This window comes from Dendrobates tinctorius, unplaced genomic scaffold (genome assembly GCF_039654945.1).
Source record: "Dendrobates tinctorius isolate UK_male_01 unplaced genomic scaffold, ASM3965494v1 ptg000126l, whole genome shotgun sequence".
NCBI lineage: Eukaryota > Metazoa > Chordata > Amphibia > Anura > Dendrobatidae > Dendrobates > Dendrobates tinctorius.
The window spans coordinates 13,700,946-13,725,005 of NW_027361794.1; the positions used below are offsets into that span (position 1 = coordinate 13,700,946).

A 24,060-nucleotide genomic window follows, 5' to 3' on the forward strand; every position below is an offset into this window, starting at 1 on the left:
CTTTACGCCAGTCACACATCCATCCCCTCTGCTATTAGAGCTCATAACACAAACATACTTATCAGACTCTGCTAGTTTCACAGCTTGTTCCCTGTCTCTGCATCATTTATACAACAGACAGAAATCCACTAACATGGCGGCCTCCTGCCCAATTTCAAAAGTAGGATTTAAAGTCTTAAATCTGAAAGCATTCTACCACCCTGGACTTTCCTCTCCTGCTGGGTCTATTACTCTCCAATCTCCCATCACTATGGTCACGAAGAATATACATATGACTAACCCTGATGTACACATCCTAGATCTGACCGTCTTGTCCGGGTAGGGGGATGAATGGGAGACTTCACCAGTTTGAGACAAGCTTTCCCTTGTGGAAAACCTCCCTTTGTAGCTGGACTTTGACAAGCAAGTCAGATCCTACTCTGTCCCTACCTGTCTGACAAGTTTACAGTATGAGAGATGGATCCAGGAATCTTGACTGCAGTAGGAGAAGTCCACAGGACTTGGTAAGGACCTTCCCACTTAGGATGGTGCTGGTGTTTCTTCTTTATCACCTTCACAAGGACCCAGTCTGCAGGTTTCATGATCTCAGGTTTTGTTAGTGTGTTTCCTGGAGCAAAACTACGAGTAGAAACTTCTTTGTGAGTTAATATCTCAGCCATATATTCTGCTAATGTACAATCAACTTCCTCATCTACCCTTCTAAAGGATTTTAGCTGAGGTAACAGAAAAGGTCCCCCATATATGATTTCAAAGGCTGTCAGCACTACCGATGTCCGTGTGACATACATATTTAATACAACCAATAGGAAACAGTACAACCAATTTTTCCTGTTTCCTGCATGGTCTTTGTCAACCTATTTTTTAAGATCCCACTGTGTCTCTCAACCAGTCCGGTTGACTGAGGATTACAGGCACAGCGGTTTCCCAACTCAATTGACAATGTTTTAGGTAATAATATTACTTAGTTTACTTTATATTTTCTGGAACCCCAAATCTGGGTATGACTTCCTTTAGAAGGGCCTTTGGTTCCATTATTGCACAAGGGTGGACAGCTTCAATCCACCTGCTGAAAGCATCCATAATAACAAGGCCGGACTTTTTCCCTCACACTTGTTCAATAAAATCCATACAAATGTGTTGGAATAAGTATTCAGGGTGAGGAAATTGTCCTCTCTCTGTTCTCAGGTTCCCTTGGGAATTATTTTTTGCACAAGTAATGCAGATTAAACAAAAATTTTTATTAGTTAGTAAAGCCATACATCATAAATACGTAAGATATGATCTCTACCATCCCTCCTGTTGAGACATAGCTTATGCCATGGCTCAATACTGTGACATATCTTAGGAGGTCACTGGGCAGTTTATATATATATAGGTCATCTTTAAAGATAACCCCTTTGGTTACCAATTTTTTTTTTTTTTTAATGCCAGTAGCATGTCATCCACATATAAGAGTATCTGGCTACCTTCTGGTGACTCACATTGAGCTAGGTTAGCTGATTTTACCTGGAAAACAATAGTAGGTAGTTCACAGTACCCTTGTGGGATCCTGGTGACTGTATACCTGCTCCCCCTATATGTGAATACAAACCAAACCTGGCTATCTGGATGTACCAGGATGCTGAAGAAGACATTACTGACATCACTGTAAAGACCTTATGTTCCGGCCTCCAGTCATTCAGCAGAGTATGGGGGTCTGGCCCTGTGGGGGCTCTTGTTATCACAGCCTCGTTTACAGATGGGGGCGCCCTCCCTACTGGAAACAAGGCTGTGTTACAAGGTGAGCTGGATAGGATATAATCACCCCTATTATCAATCCCACATCTGCAGGTCATGTGGACCACAAAGATTCTGGGTATGTGGTCAATTCTTCCTCTAATTCTAGGAAAGGATCAGCATTTCTCACTCGTTCCCCTGCCTCACTGCAGGTGGACACTGGGTTTAGAAATGGTGTTCCGCTTTAGTACTTGTGACCATACCTGCAGTCTGGCATTGCAAAATCAGCCATCACCCAAATCCTCCCATTGTTACTTTCCTTACACTTTTCAACAAAATCACCAAGGAATTTCATGATCTACCTTCACATCTGGAGAGGGAAACATGTGGCTCAGTGCCTCTAAAAAGCAAAAACAACAATTTAATTTGTTCTGACAGTTTACAACTGACGGCACAGTTCCCTTTATAATTCCAGTATATGGTGTGCAAAGAACAATCTAGAGCATGGAAATTCTCATATTTTACATCAGGACACCTAAAATACCTTTAGTACATGGTGCAGTGTAGTTCTTCTGGTGTGAGAACATCTACATGTGTATACCTTTATCTATTGCTTCCTTGATGAAGGACTCAGTAATTGAGGATGGTCCTGCAGTTATTAGATCTAGACTGTAATAATATCTAGATTCCCCATACCCCTGGAGCACCATTGTCTCAGCCATGGATTTCACCTATAGTCCTGCAGCAGTAGGAATTATTCCCAGGCTCAGGGCTTGCATCATATCCCTCCCACACAATTGATATTATAATTTGTGTAATTGCACTTTTACCTGTGCTGAGGGCCCGGTGTCTCCACAGGCGTAGACAATGGTTCTGTGTGTCTTACCACTTGCTCCTTTTACCACTATGCAGGCAGCAGACAGTCCAATAGTCGGTATCTCTTCTGGATGTACTAAGGTTCTAGTGGCTCCTGAATCAACAAGAAAAATGACCTCATGGCTTCCCACAAGGAGAGTTACTTCTGGAAATAAAGTGTTTTATAAATGTATTTCCACTTTAGCCAAATTAACCCTCCGTCAGGAACAATATTCGCACTAACTCGTAATGGAACAATGTGCCTGTCAAGCGCAGGCTAGAAAAAAGCCTAGAATATCTAATTTTCTCAGTTTCAGTGATCTAAAAGTGATCAGAGACCTTCATAGGGATGTAATAAAAGAGACTACACATTATCAGGTGCAAAACAAACCCATTTACTCAACATAAAAGTAATAACTTTGATATTCACAAATTTCAAAACTCCTGACAAGTACACTTTCAATTGTAAGAAAATCTGCCTTATTTATATGAAATATCCACAAACCTTTCTCTATCCATTCATAAAACAAGTTAAATAAACAATAGTAATGACTAAAAACATTACATACCAACCTTATAAAGTGTGATGTGTTCGGGACCAATGAGCCTGAGAAGCCAGCACAGCTATATCTTCCTTCCTGAAGCTCTGCAGACCAACTGTGGTATCAGGTTTCACACAGCAGCTAGAGCCAGGAGACTATCTAGAGGGAGGGGGTTTCCTGAAAATCTGGTGAGAAGGGAGAAATGAAAGTAGAAGAGCTGCGCCTGTCAGATCCATTGTTCCTGACGGAGGGTTAAATATTTCCTCTCATTACACCTTTCTTGTACCAAATTTTCACATTTTATGAAACTAAGTTTATCATTAAATACAACCCATCTGTCAAAAGACACATTCAGGGTCTCCTAGTGGCCCCTTCTTATCTCAAAACCACAACCACATTCCACAACAATCCTCATGCTCACAGCTTATCTCCCCACCTCAGGACTGTTTGCTCTGGGTGGTGCCTACTCCTTGTTTTTCAAGACTAAAAAGACAATGTCAGGGATATACAATTTGTACTCTCTATTTGTTATAATATGTAAGAGTTGGCCTATAAGTTACCAATAAGGACACATTGCACATCTGATCTGAAGACTGCTCTCTCTGGGTACCTGATGAGAAAGGACCATATCCAGTCTCATTCCAGGGATACCCTCTTGGTACAATCTTAATAACTTTCCAGCCATCAGATGAAATGGTCAATAACAATTCTGCCTTACAATGAGGACAAGATCTTAAAATATATTTATCTATGGGATAAAGTCCCATAAGGATGTTACGTAAAATTATTAAACACAAAAAGACAAACAAGATGAGGACTATACACAATATAAACCCTGGAGCACAATGGATTTCTACCCACTTGCAAGAAGTTTGACAAATATCAGTGAAATTCATATGTCAACAAGAAGATAAAAAACCAATTCAATTACTGCTCCTAATATCCAGGATCTAAATAATCCTCACTGATTACACTATGTCCGAGGTATTTACCAGCTTGTATCTCTATATCGTGCCACCTCCGTCCAATGAAGGCCTGTAAGGACGAGTGTGACAACACAGTGTAACAAACATGAAAGTCCCCAAGGGCTATGGTCACTGATATGACAGATACATATACTCACAAGGACTTTTGACAACGTACAACAGCTTCCACAGTTAGGGACTGGACATACACAGAGACATATAAGACAAGAGATTATTAAAGTTCCCTCGTACTCCTAGACCTTAAGTGCTGAGATAAAGTCCAATGACACCGCCTCTTTATATCCAGAGACGTTCCCGTTCTTAAAATCAGGTATACAGAGCACCACAGGCGCAGACTCTCCTCAGTGATCATTATAAGATCTTAATCTGACTTTGTCCACTTTTTAAACGAGGAGGGTTCAGTCACTCTGTGTTATTAAAAGAAAAACATATAACAAAACAACATAGAATATTCTCTATGGGGGTCAGGTGACGTGTACCTAGGTGATTTATACCACTATAATAACCTATGATTTGTCTCCAGTCCACAGATGACTGTTGACCACGCCTACTGGACTCCCTTATTTACATTCACTCAAGATAACATTCAAGGAGTCTCATGTGTAACATAAAACATATATTTATGGCGTTTTAGTTCTATGTAATTTTAAAAGACAGACAAAACAGCACACTTAACAGGAAACAACATTCAACAAAGTACAGAAGACAAGACAATACCGGCAAAAATTCATCTTATACGGGGTTCTATTATAGGTTAATCCAGCGGATTCCTTAATCTGACGAGAATCTCCCTCGATTCTCCCATCTAGATCAATTTAACGTGCACACGGAGTTTTTATTCCACAGTAGCCTTCTCACACTGGCTTTGTACCCATTCAAAAATAAAAATAAATAAAAAAATAAAGATTATTGTTATTCAGCGGAATATCTTAAAAGAACAAACAAACCCCAAATCTATGGAGCTTCGCAACTTACAGGAGTTTTATAACTCCAATTGCATGTAAACCTCCAACTTACAGGAGCCTCTCACAAACCCCAATTGGAAAAGTCCACAAGTTCCCTATTCAATTCCTAAAATAACATTCATCCCATTCAAAAATAAAAAAAAATAAAAATTACTATTATTCTTCGGAATATTTTACAAGAACAACAAACCCCATTCCTATGGAGCTTAGCAACTTACAGGAGTTCTTATAACTCAAATTGCATGTAAACTTCCAACTTAGAGGAGCCTCTCACAAACCCCAATTGGAAAAGTCCACAATCACAGTCCCCATTCAATTTCAAGAATAACAGTCATAAAATAAAATTAAATTAAAAAACATAAAGATTATTATTATTCTACGGAATATCTTACAAGAACAAACAAACCCCATACACTATGGAGCTTAGCAACTTACAGGAGTTCTTATAACTCCAATTGCATGTAAACTTCCAACTTACAGGAGCCTCTCACAAACCCCAATTGGAAAAGTCTACAATCACAGTTCCCATTCAATTCAAGAATAACATTCATACTGGATTAACAAGGTTACCGAATATAATGAAAATTATTAAATGTTCTTACCTGTATTCAGATACAGACGATTCCCAGAGATCCTTAAACTATACAAAATCTGCCACTTTCCCTCAGACCGGGATAACTGGTAATGCCCCTGTTGACGCCTAATGTCAAGGCGGAGGACTTACTTAAGGAGTCCCAGACTCCCCCGTGCACGGTTTACAGTACTCACCGGTGAGGGAAAGGTGTTGGATTCCCGGCCAATGCACCAAAATGTCAGGGATTTTCTATGTTCCAATTAGAAATCATCCAGACCTGAATAAGTAAGATGTTTCTTTATTTGGACATGCCGGCATGGAGAGAGAATGACGGCCACACCTGGTGTGGGCCGTCCTCTGTCTAACTCAATACATATTCTTAAGAGTTTAAATAGCAAAGCCGAAAGGGTGTTGAAACATATTGTGTTTGCAGAAATAGCACATACAATTTGCTTAGCTGTTAGCTATCCTTATCTGCACTACCAGAGAAGTCACGCAAGACAAGGAAAACAGCTAACGTTCACAAAAAGTAACACCCAAAGGTAACACCCATATATTCACAATACGTAAGCTAAAAAGAGTTTCAAAGTCTAGGCAAAATAAATGGCTTATGCAATCATGTGTATATACTGTGTATATATATCTACTCACACACATACACATATGTATATAGATATATATATACACATATATATGCACATAAAAGAACTTTATTACAATTATTATAACAGATTTCCTCCGTCTTTTTTCACCGTGCCCTCCACAGTAGTGACCTCTTTGGATTCCAATTCATCATTTGTCATCTCTCCACCAAGTGGAGTGCTGGTGCCTCCACCATCCATGTTCTGCCAAAATAGGTGTGACCCAGTGCCCCTCTGATGTCCAATAAATGAGTCTAAGATCTCTGAAATTACCCTCCCCTCTTCTGATGGCTTGCTAGGGTTGGTCCTGTGGGGGTCTACCACCTTTTGATTTCCTTTGTCCAATATTTAGTTCTCACCTTTACCGTATTTGCCTTACATACTGTCTGTACTTTGATGCTTCTCTGTGTCTTTTTTTCGGGGCTTTGTTTTGTTTTTTTTTTGTTTTTGGGTCATCCTAGGACGTTATCTATGGCACAGGGCCCACCTAGATCCCCTTCCCTTTACCCACGCTCGTGTCCTATAGTGTATTCAATGAGAAATGAATTTTGTGTTAAGTAACGCAATACAATTTCTCCTACGCCTCATTGGGGGACACATACAGTGGGTGTTATGCTGCTTGCCACTAGGAGGACACTAAGTAAACCAGAAAATAAAGTTAACTCCTCCCCTGCAGTATACACCCTCTCACTGGATGAGATTTCTCCAGTTCTTGCTTAGTGTCTGTAGGAGGCACTTGGATCTGGCTTCAGACCCCACAGTTTTTATTTTCCTTTTTGATTTTTCTGTAAATTTTTATTTTTTAATTAACGGAGTGAAGGGGGCGACTGTTCCTTTCTACGGCCCGCTCTCCCCTGAACCAACAACAGGCAAGCACGCGGAGTATACCTCCCCGTACACTTTCCTGTGACGAACGGGGCTGATTCCTCTGGCGATGGTTCCTTTACTGTCCCGGTAACCCACAGATACGAGGGCATGAGGAGGGCTCTGGAGCACAACAGATGAAGCATGAAGTGCAATGGAAAAGACTGGAACAGCGCTTCCAAATGCCCTGAATCAGCCCCATAGCTCTCCATCCCCCTGCCCATAGGGAGGATCGATAAAGCATACCCCTTTAAGAACTCCTCCAACTCTGCTACATCAGCCCAGGAGGATGAGAAGACCTGCATGGATGGCCCCGTACAGCGCAGCCGGACTGAGCACTGGAGTAGAGGTATGGGGTTGAGTCCTGTTTCCCGGGAGCGGTGCTGACTTTGTCTCAGCGGAGGGGCACAGGTGCGCCCCCCCCGCTCTCGGCGCTTACCGCGGGTAGGCCAAAAATTTAGTCCCCAGCTTTTCCGGCCTACTAGGCCGCAATTTGAAAAGCGCCGCCCACGCTAGCGCCGCCGTCCCCCCTCCTTGGCACCTCTCATCCCTTATGAGATGCGCAATCCTAGTCTCAGGGGCCATGTCATTTACTTCTGGACTCGGACTGTGAGGCGCGCACTCTGCCGGATATCGGCTAACACCACAGGGCCACCGCTATTCCTCCTGGGGACACAGCATAGGACCGGCGTAAGCTGCATCTGCCCTCAGAACAAAGCTTAACCCCTTCTCGGCACATTCCCTGCAGCTGCAGACCAGTCTCTACTTTTAACCCTTTCAGGAGCGCTATGTCTCAATCTAAGGAGGCTAAACGGGCAGCTAAGAAGCACACCGCATTTTTTACCTTGTGTACCACTTGCAAGACTGCCTTGCCCAGTGCCCAGACTAATCCGTTATGCACGGGCTGTGACCCGGCCTGCACTCAAACATCCCTCGCCGCTGCTGCTGATGGACTTCCTCTGTTTAATCCCCCTGAGTGGGCTGCGTCACTGTCACGGTCGGTGGAGTCACTGACCCAGGCTACAGACTCACTCCGGGAGACCTCTTTAAGTCAGAAAGCGTCTTAACCTCCCGAGGAGGACTCTGGCGACGGCCGGGAACCGTCCACCAGCAGGGGCCTTACTCGTTCAAGGGATGGTCAGGTCTCTAGATAGCGGACCCATGACGAGTCCCCTAGTCACGCTCACGCTTCAGCATCGGCGAGTTCTGTCTCTTTCTCTCCCCCTCCTAATGTCCGCAGCGAGCACGACTCTGAATTCGAATCTGACACGTCAGCCCCTCAGAATCCCCCAAATGACCAAGAGTCGCTTGGTTCTCTTATAGAATCAGTCAACAGGATTCTGGAGTTGGATCAGGAAAATATTCCTGCTCCAGCATACACTATCTCATTTAAGAGAACCAAACGTGTATGCAGGTTATTTACCAGCCATCCGGAGTTTAAGGACATTGTCCAGAAACATAGGGATCGGCCACATAAGCGGTTCACAGGGCAAAAGTCTACTGAGCCTAAATACCCTTTTGTTCCAGACTGAAAGATTGATTACAGTCCCCTTCGGTGGACCCTCCTGTATCGCGTCTTGCTTCTAAATCGCTCCTATCCATTTCTGAGGGCGCCTCAGTCAGAAACCCCTCCGATCATCAAATTGACTACCTTGCCCGCTTAGTTTTTGAACCTTCAGGAGTGGCGCTTTTTCCACCTTTCGCGGCGACTTGGGTCACTAAGGCAATGGTCGCTTGGGCATAAGTCTTAATTACAGCCTTCCAGGGCACCAATCTTCATCCGGAGGCAACCAGTGTCGCCAGGCAGATAATTCACGCAGCGGACCTTGTAGTGGATGCTTCTTTAGATGCCGCCAATTGCGCTGCTCAAACTGCCGCTAATGCGATCTCCATTAGAAGAGCCCTATGGCTCAGCGACTGGCGGCAGATGCCACATCTAAAAGATCGTTGACTTCTCTGCCCTATCAAACTGGTCGTCTTTTTCAAGAGAAACTCGACCAGCTCATTTCTGATACTACCGGGGGAAAAAGTAAATTCCTTCCTCAACAAAAGGCTGTTCGGCCTTTTCGGAACCAACAGCCGACGCATTTTCGATCTCTTCGCAACAACTCCAGTTGGTCCTCTTCTACCTTCTCTTCCGGTTCAGGTCAGTCCCTGCGCGGAGACAGAGGATTCCAGACCTAACCACTCTTGGAAGTCCAGGCCTAGGGCATCTGGATCTAGGGGAGCCAGATCTCATAGATCTTCTGCGCAATGACTTGTGGTATCCGGCGGACACCGACAAAATAGGCGGTCGTCTACTTTCCTTCAGGCACACCTGGCTCGCGGGCGTCAGCAACAAGTGGGTTAGGGAGCTGGTGGCCTCCAGATACAAGATAGAATTTTCTTCTCTTCTCTCCCCCCCAAGAAAAAGACAAGAGCCTTCCTTCGGGCTGTTCAGGCTCTGCAAAGGAACGGAGTCATCATTCCGGTCCCTCAGCACGAAAGGTTCAGGGGTTTTTATTCAAACCTTTTTGTGGTCCCAAAGAAGGACGGGACGATGTGGCCTATTCTGGATCTCAAACTGTTAAATCGGTTTGTCAAGGTACGAAGATTCCAAATGGAATCTCTCCGATCAGTTGTCGCTTCCATGGAAAAAGGAGAGTTCCTAGCATCCATCGACATCAAGGACGCTTACCTTCACATTCCGATCTGCCCGTCCCACCAGCATTTCTTGAGTTTTGCAATTCACGAGGAACACTTCCAGTTCGCTGCCTTGCCCTTCGGACTCGCCACCGCCCCCAGGGTCTTTACCAAGGTCAGGGCAGCTGTCATGGCCATTCTCCACTCTCAAGGAGTGGTGGTGTTACCGTACCTGGACGACCTGCTCATCCAGGGTCCGTCCCTTCCAGCCTGCAAGGAATCCGTGGATATAACAGTAAATACACTTTCTCGCCTGGGATGGCAGATAAACTTCGAAAAGTCTTTCCCAAAACTGGCTCAGCAGATTTCCCTTTTAGGAATGGTCTTGAACACTTCCTGCGGGTTGGTCATTCTCCCTCCAGAAAAGACCCAAGCCTTACAACAGGCAGCGCCGACTCTTTCCCGACCGATTTCTCACTCCATTCATTTCAGCATGAGAGTTCTCGGAAAGATGGTGGCTGTGATTGAAGCAGTACCATTCACACAGTTCCATCTCCATCCCTTACAACATGCGTTGCTGTTAGCTTGGGACAAGAACCCGTTCTCTCTGGACCGTCGGTTCCTTCTGTCCCTGCGGGTCACATAAGCCCAAGTGGTGGACACTGACATCCTCCCTGAATCAAGGGAGGTCTTTTCTCCCAGTAAGATGGTGGGTAGGAACCACCGACGTAAGTCTTCTAGGCTGGGGGCGGTCTTTCGTCACCACACGGCACAGGGTCGTTGATCAACTCGAGAGTCACGTCTCCCCATCAACATTTTGGAGATATGAGAGATCAGATTAGCTCTACGGAGTTTCCACCATCTCGAAGGTCACCCCATCAGGATCCAATCCGACAACGCCACGACTGTAGCGTATATCAACCTCATCTCAGCAATCCACATCCCGGGCGTAAAGAACTGGGTGGCAGATTTTCTCAGTCGCCAAGGCCTTGCCTCGCGAGAGTGGTCTCTTCATCCGGAAGTCTTTCAGCAGATTTGTCATCGTTGGGGGACTCCGGATGTGGATCTCATGGCCTCAAGACTAAACAACAAGGTTCCTCGATTCATTGCCCGATCGCGCGATCCATGCGCCATCGGAGCGGATGCCCTAGTTCTGCCGTGGCACCGGTTCCGGCTCCCGTACATCTTTCCCCCTCTTCCCTTGCTTCCGAGGGTCATCAAGAAGATCAGAATGGAGGGAGTACCAGTGATCCTAGTCACACCAGATTGGCCGCGCCGAGCATTGTACGCAGAACTAACACTAGTCACCGACGTCCCCTGGCAACTTCCATATCGCATGGATCTACTCTCACAGGGCCTGTTTTACCACCAGAACTCCGGGGCCCTGTCTTTGACGGCGTGGCCATTGAATCCTGGATTTTAGCACAGGCTGGGTTCTCTCACGACGTGATTTCCACCATGATTAGTGCTAGGAAGCCTGTGTCCATGCGCATCTATCACCGCACCTGGAAAGCCTTCTTTTCGTGGTGCAAGGATCATGGTCGATCCCCTCTGGTGTTTTCCATTCCGGCCATATTGGATTTTCTTCAATCTGTATTAAAGTCAGGCCTCGCGCTTAGCTCGCTCAAGGGCCAAATTTCGGCCTTGTCAGTGCTATTCCAATGCAAAATTGCCACCAAACTTCAGGTCAAGACGTTCATTCAGGGAGTTTCCCATGTGGGGCCTCCTTTATAGAAGGCCATTGGAATCAAGGGACCTTAACCTGGTTCTTACAGGAGGCTCCTTTCGAACCGCTGCAGGACGTGCCACTAACCGTTCTCTCTTGGAAGGTGGTCTTTCTAGTGGCAATTACGTCAATTAGAAAGTTTTGGAATTGGCAGCCCTGTCCTGCCGTCCTCCGTTCCTGAATTTTCATCAGGACAAGGCAGTTCTCAGGACGTCCTCGTCCTTCCTGCCCAAAGTCGTCTCCTCTTTCCATCTCAATGAGGAAATTGTTTTTCCTTCCTTTTGTCCAGCACCAGTCCATCACATTGAGAAGGCCCTCCACACCCTGGATGTGGTTAGGGCTCTGAGACGGTACATCTCGCGGACAGCTCCATTCCGCAAGTCAGATGTCCTGTTCATACTTCAAGAGGGGCATAGGAAGGGTCTAGCCGCTTCAAAAGCAATGCTAGCCAGGTGGATTCGCTTGGCGATTCAGGAATCCTACCGTGTCAGGAACGCGCCTGTCCCAGCAGGGACTAAGGTACACTCTACCCGCTCAGTGGGCGCCTCTTGGGCCATTTGGCACCAGGCCTCTGCAGAACAGGTCTGCAAGGCTGCGACTTGGTCCAGTCTGCATACTTTTACAAAACATTACCAAATTCATTCTCAGGCCTCTGCAGATGCAGCTCTCGGCAGACACATCCTGCAATCGGCAGTACCACAGTGTTGACTCAGTGGTACATGCGGTAGTAGCAGATGTATGCTCCCCACCCAGGGACTGCTTTAGGACGTCCCACTGTCTGTGTCCCCCAATGAGGCGTAGGAGAAATAGGGATTTTTGTGTACTCACCGTAAAATCCATTTCTCTGAGCCAATCATTTGGGACACAGCACCCACCCTGTTTAGCCTATTGGCTCACTGTAATATTCTTAGGTTTTGACATAGTTATGGTTATTGTTCACTGTTTATGCTCCTACTGCTTTTTTCACTGAACTGGAGAAATCTCATCCAGCGAGAGGGTGTATACTACAAGGGAGGAGTTTACTTTTTTCTGGTTTACCTAGTGTCCTCCTAGTGGCAAGCAGTATAACACCCACTGTCTGTGTCCCCCAATGATTGACTCGGAGAAAAGGATTTTTTGGTGAGTACACAAAAATCCCTATTTTTGCAGCTGAAGCGACAGGGACTTTGGTACAAAATGTTTTTTTTGTCATTAATCTTTAATGTGCCTTAATTCATTGTTTTGATTTCTAAAAGTCATTATCATTCATTTATATGTATACATATATTTATATATTTTAGTTCTATTTGACTTGTAATAAAATAGTTTGACAGATATGAGTTGAATTTTCATTTCTAGAATGATAAAGCTCAGTGTGACATTAGTGGATTTCCGTATTTTTTGCTTTGTAAGACACACTTTTTTCCAGCACCTGTGGAGAAACTGGGTTAGTGGGTGCTCTTGTCCACTGGCCCGGCTGTCATTAGCAAGACTGCATGGACCAGGGCTCATACCACTCAACCCCCGCTCTGTTTGTGGGCAGACCACTACACAGACAACGCAGGGTTAGGGTAAAATAGTGTGGCCAAGCTTTATTGAACCACAACACCCACTAGAAAACAGAACAATTCCAGTACTTTCCCAAAGATGGTGCACATTACAAGGTCTCACCCCTCTGTTGGCGCACCGGGATGCTAGTGGATGTTATGTCAGAGCTCTCAGGGTTGCTATTCCACCTGTGATAGCACAGAAAGGAGGTCACGACAGGCGTAAGGGAGATAACTGAAAGCAGTCCTGTGTTCTTTCAGCCGGGTCTGACATACCCTCAGCTGGGATCCTGAAGAGTTGCTCGTCCGTTGAGTGTTTAGCAGAATGTCCGGCTGGTGGCTGTTTGTGATGAGATGAGACCCCGTCTCTCTGTCTCAGGGTCTTTCTATACCTCAGGCAGGTAAGCTATTTTTAGAATTACCCAGTTTCCTTCAGTCCACCCTCACAACCTTTCCCTATCTACATTCAAAGTCAACAAACTGATTCCAGAATATAAACAAACATCAGATAAGCACACACTATGTTACATGATATATCATTGTGCAAGTCGGTCTTCTTGACCCACCACAATCCACACTTAAATCCGCAAGCCAAATATACAAAGTCAATTCCTCCAGGCCTGCAAAAACATAGCCATCTGGGCAATTAAGATATACTCTGGTTTCTTCAAAGCACCTTTCTCGGTTTCTGTCATGGGGCGCAAGGCACCCTTATCTCCTGCCGCAGCGCCGATGCTCGGTCGATGGAGCTCATTGCTCTCTCAGCTGTGCGCTGCTGCTGGTTATCGCCAAACTGACTGCTACAGCCGCGCTTTTCCTTTTATCTTACCCCGCCACCCTGGATCATGAGTTTAGTCCGGCTCCTAATTACTGCCCCATGCAACATGGGAGGCAGCCTCAACAGTTCCGGACCAGGCTCGGTACAGGTACGCATAGCTCAGTCTTCGTCCTTACAACAGCATCACCACCAGCAGTGTCACCGAGCATTTCCACCCAGTCCCATGAAAGTGTTCAGCTCTCCATCACCCAAACCCTATAGAGAAAGAGTAAATACACTACCTGCCCACTGGCCCTGAATAACAGCATTTACAAATTCATGGCTTTTAAAACGCTGCATCTATTGGAGAAAAACAGTGTTAAAAAAGTGATGGTGGTGGCTGTTGTGCAGTACATGGTTCCCATTCACCACTAATTTTTCATGCGGAGCCATCCCTGTCCAGCACACACATTTTGCAGCCAAAATCAGGTGTGCACTGCGCAACGCCATCAGTAGCAAGGTACAGATAACTACCGACACATGGAACAGTAAGCACGGGCAGGGCGTTACTGCGCAGGAGCTGTGGACAGTGATTAAACAAGAGACCGATGAGTGGTTGGGGCTGCTGAACATAAGTCGGCCTGGTGGTGTGTGATAATGTGCGTAATCTGATGGCAGCTCTAGGCCTAGCCTGTTTGATGTAGATCCCTTGCCTGCCACATGTGTTAAATTTAGTGGTGCAAATCTTGATTAAAAATTACCCATATGTTAGAGCTGCTGCAGAAATTGTAGGTCTGTGCAAACTTATGCCGTTTACATCTTGCAGCTGCTCGCCTGTCTGCACTGCAGCGTCACTTCTGCCTTCTTGCTCAGCGCCTCACATGCGACGTATCAACAAAGTGGAAGTCAAGAGTTGAATATGCTGTAGACCTTGCAAGCAGAAGCAAGCAATAATGGAGTTTCAACTGCAGCACGCACAGGTGAGTCGCTCTGCGGAACAACACCACTTCACCATCATGTAGTGAACACAACAGGGTGGCCCTCAAAGTCGCTCACAAGCACCACTGGAGCATGGCATGAAGGATATAGGACACAGACCAAACACCTCCCACAAAGTAACAGCTTGTCTTTGCCTCTGGGCAGCCTGGCACAAAAAAGCCAATACATGCGCTGTGCCTGTGCAATGACCGCAGAGTTGCCCCGATCGTACTCCTCCTGATTACTGGGTTGCCACCCTGCTGGATCCCTGCTGCAAAGACAAACTGCCGTCATTACTTCAAACAATGGAGCGGGATGGCAAAATGTGTGAATACAAGCACACGCTGGTAGAGGCACTACTGACGGCATTCCCACCTGACAGATCAAACACATGGCATATGAAGAGGAAGTGGCCAACGCACCTGGGGAACCACCTTGGAAGGGAGGGTTAGCATGGCTGAAATATGAAAAAAAATTCATCAGCACGCCACAACATCCACCACCAACATCTGATACGGTGTCTGTACAACCAGGTGCCAGCGTTATAACAACATGGTGAAAGCGTACTTGTTCATGTCCACATGTCTGCAGGTACTAAGTGATGGGTCTGCCCATTTAACTTGTTGGTTTCCAAACTGGACACATGGCATAGGCTTGTCCTTTTTTTACTTTTAAGTCCTGGCAAGCCCCATGGCAAGTGTAATGTCGGAACGTGTGTTTATCACAGCGGGGGATGTAATCACACATAGGCGCATCCACCCGTCCAAAGCCAACGTGGGCACTCTCGCATTCACTAAAATAAACAAGGAGTGGAGCACACAGGACTTGTCTGTACCTTTGGTTGACTAGACAAATGTACCATCTGCACCCAGACATTACTCTCTTGCCATTCAATTTATTTTAGGGTCTCACCAAAAATGAAGAGAAAAAAAATCAATAAAAATAACACGCTCTATGTCCGGTCTTTTTGGCTAACGGGTTGGGAGGTTTGCTCGCTGGGACAGACATTTGCCCAACTACTCTTTTTCTCATTTCTATGTTCTGGCCCCAATGTGGGATAGGTTGACATGGCCGCCCCTAATAACATAGCTTCTCACATTAATATACGCTCCATCGAACTTCTATCATGGAATGTGGCTGGCCTCAATTCACCGGTAAAGCGCAGAAAAGTACTAGATCACATTACTCGTCTACGCCCCGATATTGTCTTAACTCTTAAATGAGGCTCCACGGACTTTATTTGCATATTCTTATTTCCCAGGGAGCAATGCACCTAGGATTTCACTGATTGAGCGCCTTTGCCGGCTGTCGCAGTGTTTTCTTTGACTGGTCTCCCTGAGGTCAGTGATTGTTTCGTGATGTTGGTCTACTAAGCAATGCTCCCACCTAGCCAGAATCCTACTCCACTTTGATGAGGGGCAACACCCTGAAACAGCTGTCTGTGGATGGATACCTGGCCTTGGTATTTCCCTGGTCATATCTGTAAACTCGTAAAGAGCTGGATATTGACTTAAAGGGCCACTTAATATGGTGGTAATGGTGGTTTCCGAAAGGAGCCACTCCTTGGCTGGGTCCTTCCCTGGAGGAAGATCTGGCTAGTCCCGTGTTTGAGACTCTTAAATGAGGCTCCATGGACTTTATTTGCATATTCGTATTTCCCATGGAGCAATGCACCTAGGATTTCACTGATTGAGCGCCTTTGCCGACTGCCGCAGTGTTTTCTTTGACTGGTCTCCCTGAGGTCAGTGATTGTTTGGTGATTTTCCAGACTTAGGCATGTCCCGACGGCTTGTTTGCTGCAGGTCGTGCCAAGCAATCCTTTAAGAAATTTCCAGCTTGGCCACAATAGAGACAAAGTCAATGTTCCCGCTGGTGTCTCCTTTCCTTAATCCTAGAGCTGGCAGCAGCAGCACCAACCTCCATAGTTTCCACCTCAGGTGCACAAACTGGGCCAGTTGGACAAAATGGAGTCTCTTTTTGCACCTCACGTCTTTCCCGCATCCTCCAATCCATGCGGATAACCTGAGCATGGCCTCCACCAAACAACCAGGTGGAGCATGTAGAGCCAGAGCATCCATAAGAGACTCCGAAAGACCCCTGAGGAATTGGCATCTGAGAGCTGCATCATTGCAGGACCTCAGAAGATCACTGACAAAACTCAGCACAATAGTCTTCTGCTGTGTGGTTCCCCTGTGTCAGGTTCATGATCCTTGTCTCTGCCAACTTGACCCTGTCAGGTTCATCATAGATCTGTCAAAGGCATCCATTGAAAGATGTTCAGGAGCAAGAGAGGGTAGGGAAAATGCCTTGGTCTGAGGACCCCCCAGCAAGTGACATTATTATTCCCACCCGCTGCGACTCATTCCCTGATGACCGGGGATGCATGGCAAATAATAATTTGCAACTCTCTTTAAAAATTCTGAACTGGTCCTTTTCTCCTGAAAACTTGTCAGGGAGTGCAATAGAAGGTTCAGAGGGGGCTGAATGAGACCTCAGATGGTACAGGAGTCATAACAGTGGTCTAAGGAGAGGGATTCTGAGGGGCAGTAAGAGTACCAGAAATCTGGTCCTGTAACTGAGCATGAGAGGAAGCCAGTTTGTGTTGTTCCATGGCTAAATCTTGGACTAACTGAGTCAAATTTGCCACCTGATCACACAAAGTATGTAACGGATCCATAGATGGGAAACTGAAAAAAATTTAACGATCAATCGTAATTCGACGCTAGTCATAGCAGTAAATATGTACTACTACTTACTGTAAGTAAAGGGAGGTCAAACAATCCAAACTCAAGTCCAGGAAATGGAGCATTACGACAAAGGGAAGTCAGACAAAGTCCAATACACGAGCCGAGGTCAGAAAAGCCAGAGAGACAAAAACGGTAACAGGGAGCAGGCACAAGCAAAGTCAGGTCACAAGCAAAGGGCCAGAGTCCGGGAAGAGAATCAAGTCAAGCAGGATCAGGCACAAATCGGAGAGGAATCAATGTTCCACAGGCAACAGCAAGAGTATGATTGACACTGGGGGGAGGAACTAGCTTGCTTAAGTAGAAGCCTAATTAAGGAAAATGAACACAGGTGACTGCAGCACAGACCCAGCACACAGACTGACAGCCCCAACACAAAGTAACAAAAAGACAAAGTGGAAATCATGACACCTATATTCAAGCGAGAATAGACGCAGAAAACCCTAAAATAATGTATCATGTTATCCAAAAGTCAGAAAACTAGCCACATATTGGCCGTTCCCAGACTCCAAACTATATTACTTCGTAAGTTTATAAGCCACTCCAGTGTCAGAAATAGGTAGTATGTTAAAATAAAGTATATACCGCTCAGGGAACTCAACTTCCATATTCTTACTAAATAATTGCACAGATCTCCCAGACATTATGGTTGCACATATCCCTAGTCTTTACAATGATATTGCACTCATTCCCTGACAGACCGCAGCCATTAGTTAGAAGATGCTAATGATCTTTGGAGCAGGGAAGGTTTCCCTGAGTGGTACATATTGGGCCATCTGAAAACTGAGTTTAGTCTAGGTCAGACATGGGCAAAGTGAGGCCTGAGATAGCTGTGGGGCTGGAAATCAGAGGTCCCCTGGCCACATGATGCCCGCCCTGCCGCTCGCTGTTTCCATGTGCCCACGGCTCTGCGTGGCACTGCTGACTCCTTTGGTGGAGGAGGGGCCTCCGGCCACTTCCTCCATCAATCAACGTATCAAACAGCTGCCGTCATTGCGTCAGCTGTTTACTCCAGAGAGTCTGTGCACTAAAGGCAGGGAGAGAAGCACAACACCAGGGAATGGGACAAGGTGAGTATGTGGTCTTTTTTTCTTATGTGTATTGGCTATTTGGGTGGGCATGGGGGGCTATGGGGTGACAACATGGTGCTGCACATGGGGGAGTGACATGGTGATGCATATGAGGGGGTGACATGGTGCTGCACATGGAGAGTGACAGGGTGCTGACCGTGGAGGGTAACATAGTGCTGCACATGAGGGGGTGACATGGTTCTGCACATGGGGAGGCTACGGGGGGCAACATGCAGTGGAAATGGAGAGGCTGTGTGGGGCTCATGCAGTGTATAGGGAGGCTGTGTGGGGCTCATGCAGTGTATAGGGAGGCTGTGTGGGGCTCATGCCGCATAGGGGGGGCTGTGTGGGGCTCATTCCACATATAAGGGGCTGTTGGGGGGTTCATATGATATACAGAAGGGGCTGTGCTCGGGTTCAAACAATATATAGGGGGATGTCAGCATACTTAATTCTGCTCAATATACAATTCTGATACAATTAATATTAATAAATTTATCAATAATATAATTATAAAATATCGATATTAATATTGAGAATTAATTTTGGCCTATTGATTCGGCCATCCACAACAGTCACGGTCTTTCATGTGGCCCCTCGGGAAAATGAATTGCCCACCCCTGGTTTAGAACAATTTGCCTGCACTACTAGTTGACTGCTGTTACAATTCCAAACTATGGCAGTCCTTATAGGAGAAAAAACACAATTATACTGTATTTTCTCATACTTTCTATTCCTGACTGACCGCCACTTGAGTGGATTATAAACTTACGAAGTATATAGTATGAAGTCTGGGATCTGCCTATAGATGGCTAGTTTTCTGACTGTTTCGGATAACATGATACTTGATTTTAGTTTTTTTTTTTGTCTAGTCTCACTTGAAAAGAGGTCAATATTAAATAAAGTCTCCTGATGAGTTGCCTTTGGTGACGATGATGAAACCTGTAGACATGGAGAGCGAGTGTGTATTCGTCACCTCACCGTATATACTGAAACGTGGGGCATGTTTTTTCTATTAGCTACCTTCTGACTAACCTTCAGGGGGTGTATTATGGGTATAGTTTTACATTTGGAATTAATAAACTTTAGTTTTATCCTTTTGCCAGCAAACATGAGAAATGACAAGAGACAACCCCTTTAAGAAGATCCAATTTTGGTTAAAACAATTCCAACATAAAAAGGGATTCTCCCCTATGTGACATCTCTGATGTTTATTAACAGTTGATTTCCAAGTAAAATATTTCCCACATTAAGAAAAAGAAAAAGGTTTCGCTCCTGTGTGACTAGTCTGATGTCTAACAAGAACCGATTTCCGGTTAAAACATTTCCTACATTCTGAACATGAAAAAGGTTTCGCTCCTGTGTGAATACTCTGATGTCTAACAAGCTCTGATTTCTGCTTAAAACATTTCCCACATTCTGAACATGAAAAAGGCTTTTCCCCTGTGTGAATTCTCTGATGTCTAACAAGAAACTCTTTCCGGCTAAAACATTTCCTACATTCTGAGCATGAAAAAGGTTTCGCTCCTGTGTGAATTCTCTGGTGACTAACAAGCTGTGATATCTGTTTAAAACATTTCCCACATTCTGAACATGAAAAAGGCTTCTCTCCTGTGTGAATTCTCTGGTGGGTAACAAGCTGTGATTTCCATGTAAAATATTTCCCACATTCTGAACAGGAAAAATGCTTCTCTCCTGTGTGAATTCTCTGGTGGGTAACAAGCTGTGATTTCCATGTAAAATATTTCCCACATTCTGAACAGGAAAAAGGCTTCTCCCCTGTGTGAGTACTCTGGTGACTAACAAGCTGTGATTTCTGTTTAAAACATTTCCCACATTCTGAACATGAAAAAGGCTTCTCCCCTGTGTGAATTCTCTGGTGGGTAACAAGCTGTGATTTCCATGTAAAATATTTCCCACATTCTGAACATGAAAATGACTTCTTTGCTTTAGGAAAAGTTTGTTTTTTAATGCCTCTTTTGCGAGTTTGATTTTCCTTAGTAGTTGGTAATGAATCAGAAGATGGGACCTGCTTCATAGGATCAGATGACAGATCTTTGCTGTGAATGGATGATGGTATATCCAGAGTAACAGCAATCACTTCAGTTGAATCTTGTAGGATCTCAAGATTATAAGATTTAAAAATGGAAGATGTCAGCTGTGCCTCTGATTTCCTGGTACAGTCATCTGCTAAGATAAAAAAGAATTATATTTTAATAAAATATCCTTGAGTTTTATATTTTTGAACATTTCTACTTAAACTGTCCATAAAAATGGCAAGCTATGTAAAAACTTTGTTTACCAAGACAATGACAGTTCACAGTCTAATAGAAAACCTTGTTGGATGAACCAGTAGAGCGTGGTGTTCAACTGTTTGTTCATTCTGCCTCACAAATATTGAATAAAAAGAAACTATTTCTCATCTCACAAAAAACAAGTTCCCACTCAGGTCCATCATCTGTCAATGGAAAAATAGAGGTTCTCACACTATTAGTAGCTCAAAGGCTGTTAAAAAGAACCAAAGTTTTCATAAACCAATCCAGCAAAAAACACTCACAACATTTAGGATCCCTGTATTTAGCAATATTATAGTGAGAAGAATCCACTTAATTTATGGTGTGTGTCTCCTGGAGCACAATCTGGGCACTATGTGATGGGTAATAAAATGTCAAATGTGTAATTTTCACTCTCCAACATCCACTGCGTGTTAATTTCCAGAAAGTGGTTGTGGAGTCAAAATATTCACTTCTCCTATAGATTATAACCTTCAGTGAATTAATTTATAAAATGTAATCACTTTATGGGGATTTCGACTGTGCTGGTTTTCTGTCATTTAGTTATATTAGGGCTTCTGCATCTGGTGTGTCCACTCCCATCTGGGATCTGTTCCTGCTGTCCAGCTGGAGTAATCTGCTCCCTACTTCAGCCAATTGGAAAGTACCACACCCTACTAAAGCTCAAAGAATATTGCCGGAATCTGCCAGATACATCTATACGTAAGAGATGCTACTGGACAGGTGCCTCCGGTGACATTTTGCTGGATGTATTTTTTTTTTTAAGCCTCACAATAGACAATATTATAGGCATTAACAATAATATCAACACTATTATATGTATTTAGAAGAATCTATGACTATGACTTATCTGCATTTAGTGGTTACTACTCACCTGGGTAGTCATATGTCGGAATCTCCTCTTTACGCCACTCATCACCCCTCACATATGTCTCTGTAGTATTAATATGGGTCAGATATTCACCCTGAAACAAATATTGTAAAAGTCACAGACAGAGGGAGCAGTCACATCTATGATCAGCTCTAATCCTGCCATCTCCACCGTTCTCATTACACAAGTATAAAACATATAATACTGGTGGATAAAACAAGACTGAGCACAAGACCTTCACAGCCATCTACACATCATAGGGGAGATCTCATGACACCTTCTCTCCATCTACCTGATGATCCTGAGGAACACTGGGATCTTCTTGTTTACAGTCCTGTGGAAGAAGAGGACGGGGACATCTCTCTGGTGTTGTCCTCTTACTGGATAGATCTGGAGGAAACACATACAGGGACTGAATTCATTCTTTACATACAAATAATTCTAGGCCGTGTGTATTTAGTCCTGTCTATTACCTGGTGACGTGAGGCGCTGTGGAACCTCCATCATGACGTCCTTGTACAGATCTTTGTTTCCTTCCAAATACTCCCACTCCTCCACGGAGAAATAGACAGCGACATCCTGACACCTTATAGGAACCTGACACATACAATACCGTCATCCCCCCGATCCCTTCATAGTGTTACTGTATAATGTCCCAGCATTCCCAGCAGTGTCACCTCTCCAGTCAGCAGCTCAATTATCTTGTAGGTGAGTTCTAGGATCTTCTGGTCATTGATGTCCTCATGTATCAGGGGGTGAGGTGGAGGCCCCGTGATTGGGTTCAGGGGTCTTCCCTCAGACACAGGGTCCTGACAGCGCTCACTAGAGGTCTTCTTCACTACTGTGTAATCCTGGTTATGGAGAGACATTAATAAATCTCACTACAGACATTTCCAGAGTCCTCACCTCTCCAGTTCTGTCCATCTGTTATTCCCATAGATAAGAATGATGTAATGTGACGTCATCAGAATCTCTCACCTCTCCAGTAAGCCGGAAGAGGATCTCTAGGGTGAGGTGTAATATCCTCTCCGCCATCTTGTCTCTGTCCATATCCATCCTTGATGGGTAAATCAGGAAAATTCTCTTATACAGAAGATCTTCACTGAGAGGATCCGATATTGTAGAGACCTGAATGAGAAGATAAGCCGATGTAACATCATAAAAATCCTGTGTAATAATACAATTACTGGAGATAATAAGGGAAACATATGAGGAGATTTATTATTTTACAGTATTTAGTTTCCTTCTTTATATCTACTAATAAAACCTATATATTTAGGCCACAGACAACAAGCAGTTTCTCCCTCGGAGTCGGCAGCTGAATACGTTTCTCATAGACTCATCTTCCATAACGCTAATTCTCGTCTCATTTCCCGACACTGGAATCGGCATTAGCAATACTGCAGGAGATATTCATTACACGTGACAGGAGAAATAACTACTTCATGATGAGGACGACATCTTCATCTTCTACTACGGCTCTAGGAACATATTTGTCCAGAGTCCGTCACTGACTCCATCCCCACCGGCCGTCTATATGAAGGTTTCCCGTCTTCCCCGCACTATAATCTTCTATCACGTTAGATCTCAGCTCTGAGTCACACACAGAAGTTTGAGGCTTTTTTAAAAGCTTTTTTGTTTCCACAAACATCACGGACAGAAATGATCTGATCCCAAAGTCTCCATGTACAGTGTTTTAAGGGGTTTATTTCTGGCCTTAGGCTTTCCTAGATTATAAGAAAAATACCAGAAAAAAAAACTGATTTTAAAATGTTTCTAAATAAAATTGGCTCCAAAATTGCCTCAGGCGTTTTTAATTGCAGCAGGATCCTACACCTCCATAGAGATTTAGACGTCAAGCTGAGAGAGGATTGGCATTAGGTCCTGGCAGCGAGAATCGCCTTATTGTGGCTGCCAGGTACACACGAATTGGCAATTTATGTGCTAAGCATTATTTTAGCCTTACAGAGTGCTGCATTTTGTTTAAATGTATATATGAGTTGGTGACTTTAGGAAAGCACCAGTTCAGACATAAATTATGTTTGGATGTGACGGTCAATCTTGTGTTATTTATTACTAATATATGGGGGCAGATAGGCGACATCACTAATATATGGAGGCACATAGGTGGCATTACTAATATATGGGGGCAGATAGGTGACATTACTAATATATGGGGGCACATAGGTGGCATTACTAATATATGGGGGCACATAGGTGGCATTACTACTATACGGGGGCACATAGGTGTATGCATGAATGTTGTATATATGTAGTATGTATGTATGTAGTATGTATGGTTTTTTTTAATTTTTTTTTTACATTCAAC

At 44.5% G+C, this 24,060-nt stretch overlaps 1 protein-coding gene across 1 annotated transcript in view; it reads right to left on the bottom strand.

The window, feature by feature from the left end:
- Positions 1–24,060, bottom strand: part of LOC141047339 (uncharacterized) — a 944,519-nt gene that overhangs the window by 221,979 nt on the left and 698,480 nt on the right. Inside the window, 6 exon segments of the mRNA XM_073542400.1 lie at positions 19,899–20,753; positions 21,735–21,825; positions 22,024–22,121; positions 22,205–22,328; positions 22,409–22,582; positions 22,710–22,859. Of these exon segments, the coding sequence (XP_073398501.1) occupies positions 19,899–20,753; positions 21,735–21,825; positions 22,024–22,121; positions 22,205–22,328; positions 22,409–22,582; positions 22,710–22,859 (1,492 nt within the window).